The 8,109-nt window shown below is 34.6% G+C and overlaps 1 protein-coding gene across 2 annotated transcripts in view; it reads right to left on the minus strand.

Annotated features, from left to right (window-relative positions):
• The window catches only part of MCMDC2 (minichromosome maintenance domain containing 2), a 36,291-nt gene that overhangs the window by 4,440 nt on the left and 23,742 nt on the right, over nucleotides 1–8,109 (minus strand). Inside the window, exon 13 of one of the 2 annotated variants that reach the window (XM_045455028.1) lies at nucleotides 5,013–5,122. In XM_045455028.1, coding sequence (XP_045310984.1) covers nucleotides 5,013–5,122 — 110 coding nt within the window. Of the gene's footprint in view, nucleotides 1–5,012; nucleotides 5,123–8,109 lie in introns of those variants that run through there. The other variant, XM_045455029.1, reaches the window with a different exon arrangement.

The raw sequence follows: 8,109 nt of genomic DNA on the forward strand, positions 1-8,109 counted from the left end.
CTCCAACATTTAAGGATCGCTTAACATTGTTTTGTTTAAGACTTAAAAATCAAGATACCTAACTGAAATTCATTATGAAAATAAAAAATAACTAAAGGAAAAAAAATCTTCATTTAGTTTTATATTCCTCAACAGATGCTTTCTTAAATACTTCACGAAAGTCTTGACAAAATAGTTACCAAGTGAAAATAGCCATATTCTACCATAGGGGTCCTTAATAATAAATAGTATAGTTTCTAAATTCAAAGACACAAATTTTTGTCTTCTTATTGAAATCTAATTATATTTTAATTTTGATAGCATGTCATAATAAAATTGGCAGAATTTTTTTGTTATGGTACATAAAAAATGTGTGTTAGATTTTATCAAGTATGCTTTTAAATACAAATAATAAGAATGTAAAAGATATGGGCGCCTAGCAGCCTCAGTCGGTAGAGTATGTGATTCTTGATCTCTGGGTGTAAGTCTGAGCCCCATATTGGGTGTAGAGATTACTTTAAAAAATAAAACCTGATTACTTTTCAAAAATAAAATCTGGTGGGAACGCAAGCTGGTGCAGCCACTCTGGGAAACAGTATGGAGGTTCCTCAAAAAACTAAAAATAGAACTACCCTACGACACAGCAATTGTACTACTAGGCATTTATCCACAGGATACAGGTGTGCTGTTTTGAAAGGACACATGCACCCCCATGTTTATAGCAGCACTATCAACAATAGCCAAAGGATGGAAAGAGTCCGAATGTCCATTGATGGATGAATGGATAAAGAAGATATGGTATATATATATATATATATATATATATATATATACACACACACACAATGGATGGATGAATGGATAAAGAAGATATGGTGTATATATATATATATATATATATATATATATATATATATATACACACACACACACAATGGATGGATGAATGGATAAAGAAGATATGGTATATATATATATATATATATATATATATATATATACACACACACACACAATGGAGTATTACTCAGCAATCAAAAAGAATAAAACCTTGCCATTTCCAACTATGTGGATGGAACTGGAGGGTATTATGCTAAGTGAAATTAGAGAAAGACAAAAATCATATGACTTCACTCATATGGGGACTTTAAGAGCAAAACAGATGAACATAAGGGAAGGGAAACAAAAATAATATAAAAACAGGGAGAGGGACAAAACAGAAGAGACTCATAAATATGGGGAACAAACTGAGGATTACTGGAGGGGTTGTAGGAGGGGGGATGGGCTACATGGGTAAGGAGCATTAAGGAATCTACTCCTGAAATCATTGTTGTACTGTATGCTAATTTGGATGTAAATTTTAAAAAATAAAAAATTAAATTAAAAAAAAAATCTGGGGTGCCTACGTGGCTCAGTCAGTGTCCAACTTTGGCTCAGGTCATGATCTCTTGGTTCATGAATTCAAGCTCCACAACAGGCTCTCTCCTGTCAGCGGGGAGCTCGCTTCAGATCTTCTGTTCCCTCTCTGCCCCTCCCCACCCATCAAAAATAAATAAACATTTAAAAAAATAAAAAATAAAAACAATAAAATCTCTAAAAAAGGAAGCCTGTAAAAGATAAAGCAAATTAAAAATAAAAATATTTTTGTATCCTTCCTGTTATTTAGTATTGGTTGGGAATCAATGTCTTTCTCCTTTGGTACATAAAACTAACATGGGATGGTAACTAACTTTTTCTGGGGGTCATGAACCTAAAGACATACTTTATAAAACTTACCATTCATCTCTCTAAGCAAAAAGGTGTCAAGCACATACATGTAAATATTTTCATACAATTTAGAGATTCACAAGTCCCAAGAACTCTAAGTATCCATGAATCCCAGGTTAATAATGTTTGATTTTGACAATTATAGAACAAAGTTGTAATGTTCTAATGAGTTTTTGTGAACCGTTATTACTGTATAAATTGAATTTAAGGCAAATTTAAGCACTGAATATATACACACAAAAAGGTCAGTGTTAATACATCCTTTAAGTCCCAAGGTTGGAGCCAGAGTTTGGCTTCAAGGATTGTAATATCTTATGAAAATTAATGTCTGATCCAATTCGGCAAGAGCTTTGTGAGAATAACTCTGTTTACTCTTACTTTAGGAGCCCTTTTATGTTTTTATTAGCAAAACCATAATAAGCTCAAATTCATTTCAAATAATTAAATGCTATAGTCATAGTATTATAGCTAGCAATTCAGGAAGGCAGTGATACAAAAAAACACATTTTCTTTGCCTCTGTGCTTAACTGCATTGAGGGGACTGGTTGACAATTGAATGCTGCTTGTTATTTTATTTATTTTATGTTTATTTATTTATTTTGAGAAAGAGAGAGAGAGAGAACATGAGGGGAAGGGGAAGAAAGAGAGGGAGAGAGAGAATCCCAAGCAGACTCCATGCTGTCAGTGTAGAGCCCCATGGCGGGGCTTGATTTCACCAACTGTGAGATTATGACCTAAGCCAAAATCAAGAGTTGGATGATTAACTGACTGAGCCACCCAGGTGTTCCTGTTGCATGTTATTGTAGAAGGAAGATAAATTTATGGGGTACCTGGTGGCTCAGTTGGTTAAGCATCCGACTTTGGCTCAGGTCATAATCTCATGGTTCATGGGTTTGAGCCCTGCATTGGGCTCTGTGCTGACAGCTTAGAGCCTGGAGCCTGCTTCAAATTCTGTGTCTCTCTCGCTCTCTGCTCCTCCCCCACTTGCGTTCTGTCTCTCTCTCTCAAAAATAAATAAACATTAAAAAAAAAGTTTAAGTAAAAGAAAGATAAATTTAGAATCACTTCATGTTGTATTTAATACATGTTTTATCAGAACTCTATAAGCAATGCAAAAGTTTCAGAATCCAAGCAATCATGCATAACAAGGAACGTGTTATATTACCTATAAACAATTAGTAAGTGTTCAAATTGAAACAGGCCTTACCTGACAAAAATTTATTATTCTAGGGCACCTGGGTGGCTCACTTGGCTCAGTGGGTGCTAGATTTCAGCCCAGGTTATGATCTCAAGGTTTGTGGGATTGGGTCCTGTATCAGACTGTGTGCTGACAGTGTACAGCCTGCTTGGGATTGTCTCTCTGCCCCTTCCTCATTCATGCCTGTGCTCACTCTCTCTCCTCTCAAAAATAAATAAATAAATAAACTTTAAAAAATTTACTAATTTTTAAAATAATAATTAATATATACATAATATTTTAGCAATCCCTATCAAAATAACACCAGCATTCTTCACAGAGCTAGAACAAATAATCCTAAAATGTGTATGGAACTAGAAAGACCCTGAATTGCCTAAGCAATCCTGAAAAAGAAAACCAAAGCTGGAGGCATCACAACTGTGGACTTCAAGCTGTATTACAAAGCTGCAATCAACAAAACCATATGCTAATGGCACAAAAACAGACATATAAATCTATGGAACAGAATAGAGAACCCAGAAATGGACCCACAAACATATGGCCAACTAATGTTTGATAAAGCAGGAAAGAATATCCAATGGAATAAAGACTGTCTCTTCCACAAATGGTGTTAGGAAAGATGGACTGTGACATGCAGAAGAATAAACCTGGACCACTTTCTTACACCACACACAAAGACAAACTCAAAATGGATGAAAGTCATAAATGTAAGACAGGAAGCCATCAAAATCCTCGAGGAGAAAGCAGGCAAAAACCTCTTTGACCTCGGCCGCAGCAACTTTTTACTTGACATGTCTCCGGAGGCAAGGGAAACAAAAAGCAAAAATGAGCTACTGGGACCTCATCAAGATAAAAAGCTTCTGCACTACAAAGGAAATAATCAGCAAAACTAAAAGGCAACCAACGGAATGGGAGAAAATATTTGCAAATGACATATCAGATAAAGGGTTAGTATCCAAAATCTATAAAGAACTTCTCAAACTCTACACCCAAAAAACAAATAATCCAGTGAAGAAATGGGAAAAAGACATGAATAGACACTTTTCCAAAGAAGACATCCAGATGGCTAACAGACACATGAAAAAATGCTCATCATCACTCCTTATCAAGGAAATACAAATCAAAACTACAATGAGATACCACCTCACACCTGTCAGAATGGCTAACATTAACAACTCAGGCAATGACAGATGTTGGCGAGGATGTGGAGAAAGGGGAAGCCTTTGTACTGTTGGTGGGAATGCAAACTGGTGCAGCCACTCTGGAAAACACTATGGAGTTCCACAAAAAACTAAAAATAGAACTACCCTACAACCTAGCGATTGCACTACTAGGTATTTATCCAAAGGATACAGGTGTGCTGTTTCAAAGGGGCACATGCACCCCATTGTATATAGCAACAATATTATTTATAGTTATCAACAATAGCCAAAGCATGGAAAGAGCCCAAATGTCCATTGACTGATGAATGGATAAAGATGTGGTATATATATACATACATACAATGGAATATTATTAGGCAATCAAAAAGAATGAAATCTTGCCAGTTGCAACAACATGGATGGAACTAGAGTGTATTATGCTAAGTGAAATATAAGTCAGAGAAAGACAAATATATGATTTCATTCATATGTGGAATTTAAGATCCAAAACAGATGAACATAAGGGAAGGGGAGCAAAAATAATATAAAAACAGGGAGACAAAGAGACATTAAGAGATTCCTAAATACAGAGAACAAACTGAGGGTTTCTGGCAGGGTGTTGAGTAGGAAGCTGGGCTAAATGCACAAGGGGTATTAAGGAGGACATTTTTGGGATGAGCACTGGGTGTTATATGTAAGTGATGAGTCACTAAATTCTATTCCTAAAATCATTATTACACTATATGTTAACTAATTTGGATTTAAATTTAAAAAAATAAAAATTAAAAAATTAAAAAATAAAATATCTATAACATTTTATTTTATAAATGCTATAAAATTTATAAAATTTTATAGATATTTAACAGTCTAAGAATATTTAAATATAATTATTTATAGTGATCATTAGCAAATTAATAATAGATTACCATATTTCAGTGTGAGAGATGTTTCAAACAATAAGGCTGCAATTAGTACATCTTCTTTAAGCACTTTATTCCTTAAGTTCAGTCGAGCATGCGCTTCAGCTAGGGAAACTCTGAGAAAGAAAATTGATGCTAATCAAATATGTTGATATTATAAAGATAAAATATATTTTGGCGGGAATAAACCAAGTTATATGTGTATACAAGCCATGCCTTAAAGATCAGCATATTTTTACTTTAAAAAAAATGTTAGTTTCTTTTCAAAGCATTTTTTTCCTACCAACTTCAATAAACTATGCCAGAACAAGCAAGTATCTTGACTTATTATCAGACTTCATATCTGCTCTGGCTTATCTTCATTTTTATGATTCTACACCCCCTTCCTCAATATACAGTTAGGAAAACTAACTCTTATAGTCACCTTTGGTGTTTTCTTCCAGTTCTTCATCTATTTGAAATCCTCACAGAATCTTGAAATTTTAGTTTTGAAAGAGACCTTAAAGTTCAATCTCCAATCAGATAATTAAATTTTCTCCACAATATCCCAGGCTACTTATTGTCCAGTCTCTTTCGAACATTTCCTATGGTTCACTGGGAATACATTCCTTTATCTTTTATTTTTAAACTAACCTTTGATTACCTAAAAAAATCTCCCTCAGGGGCACCTACATAGCTCAGTTAGGTAAACATCCAACTCTTGATTTCAGCTCAGGTCATGATCTCATGGTTTGGGAGTTCGAGCCCCACATAGGGCTCTGCACTGACAGCACGGAGCCTGCTTGGGATTCTCTCTCTCCTTCTGTCTCTCTGCCACTCCCTAGCTTTCTCTCCCTCTCAAAAATAAATAAACATTTAAAATTGAAAAAAAAAATCTCTTTCAAGCTCTCATTAGGCATATGTAATGTACTTGAATGACTGCTGAACTTGGAAATCAGAAAACCTGGTCTAAGTCTCTAGACTTTACTAGCTGTGTGACTTCATATAAATCATTCACTTCCCAAAAATTTTTTGAATCTCAGGTATAAAATGGGGGCAATAATAACTTACAGTTATTACAATTTCAGATAAAGCATTTGAAAATTTTGGGACTCACCCACAAAGAATATATAAATTTAAGCTGAAATTGGTTTCACTGAAATTTATACCCACTGGTTCTGTCTTCTGTGATTATAAAAAAAGCTTAATACTTCTTAAATATGACATCTCTTCAAATATTCAAAGACAACTTTTCTAGTTGTCCTATGTTTTCTTTTCTCCAAAATAAAATATTCCTAGCTCCTTTAATATGTCATAAGACATGGGGCACCTGGGTGGCTCAGTCATTTAAGCGTCTGAGTTTTAGTTTCGGCTCAGGTCATGATCTCATGGTTTGTGGGTTCGAGCCCCGTGTCAGGCTCTGCACTGACAGTGTACAGCTTGCTTGGGATTCTCTGTCTTCCTTTCTCTCTGACCCTTCCCATGTCATGCTGTCTCTGTCTCTCTCAAAATAAATAAAATTTTTAAAAAGGTAAAAAAAATGTCATAAGACAATTTTCAGGCCTTTCAACATTCTGACCACTCTCCTCATGACCAGATTTGGTTAATTTTTATTTATTTATTTTTTTTCAGGGGCACCTGGTGGCTCAGTCAGTTAAGCATCCAACTTTGGCTCAGGTCATGATCTCACAGTCTGTGGATTCAAACCCCACATCAGACTCAGTGTTGACAGCTCAGAGCCTGGAACCTGCTTCAGATTCTGTGTCTCCCTCTCTCTGCCCCTGCCCCACTCTTGCTCTCTCTTTCTCAAAAATAAGTAAACATTTTAAAAAAATGTTTTTAAACATATTCTTTTTCAGTATAGTATTACGATGTGAGTGTGATTTAACCAGCAATGTAGAGGTGAAGCAGAACTAGCATTTTTTCCCTCTTGATACTATGTTCTACTAACACAACCTGAATTCACAGTATTTTTAATAGCCATATTACATTGTTTACTCATATTAAGTAGAAAAAGAATAAAACCTCAAGTCTTTTTCATAATAAGCCATCAACCTTTTCTTATCCATTCATACTCAGACCAAGATCATCATTTGAGTCCTTGGAAATTACTCCAGAGTTGTTATTTTCAGATTTGGCTATTATGTTCCTGATATACCTAAGCTCCTTCTAAAATGTCAACCACAACAGAATATGTATAAAGCCTTTCAGGGAAGAGAAGAGAGTATTGTCCAGCTCTACTTCTCTAGAAGAGCAAGGATAGTGTTATTAGGTACCTGTCTATAGAGGTAGGAGAAAAATTTAAGGTTTATGACTCTTATGAGTTCATTTACTTTGCTATTTCATAAACCTCACCTATACCCCTATACCTTCCAATTTCCACCATGGGAAGTAGATTTATCATATTAAAATGAACTCTGCTTTATATTTGGATTAATATAGTCAAATGTTAACTGAGGTTATATAAGTTTAAATAAATATCTTTTTGCTACAGAGAAAAAATATGAGAAAATAGGATTTCCGAGGCTTCAAGTATTGACTCTTTGAGTATTGATTTGAGTAACGTTTTTTAAGGTAAGCTCCACACTCAACTACAACCCAATGTGGACTTGAACTCATGACCCAGAGATCAAGAGTTGCATGCTTTACTGACTGAGCACCCCTGATGCGAGTATTTTAAACGTTACTTCAGAAAATGGAAAATATCACAAAATTCCATTTACTATTTTAAAATATCACAGTTGTGTTCTACTTTCTCTTCAGCACTTTTTTTTTCAGCTCTATGAAGATAAATATAGAGTTGGAAAAGTTAACTAAACATATTTATCTCTTGTGGACCTATATCTGACATTTCCTTCTAGTCCTTCACTTACCTTATTGTATATTATAGTTATAGCATGTTATTTATGTATTTAATGGATTATTTTACTCCTGGTCCTAGTTCCTAACTTGTTTGAGATTATACATTAGTTTGTATCAAATGAAATATCAAGAAGGAACTGCTTAAATTATGGTACAGCCACATCAAAGCACACTGTAAAGCAGCTATTAAAACAGAATAAGGTAATTCCTTATGTTCTGATAGTATTATAATAGGTAAACCATACATAATTCCATTTGTGCA

The sequence above is a fragment of the Leopardus geoffroyi genome, chromosome C3 (genome assembly GCF_018350155.1).
Source record: "Leopardus geoffroyi isolate Oge1 chromosome C3, O.geoffroyi_Oge1_pat1.0, whole genome shotgun sequence".
NCBI lineage: Eukaryota > Metazoa > Chordata > Mammalia > Carnivora > Felidae > Leopardus > Leopardus geoffroyi.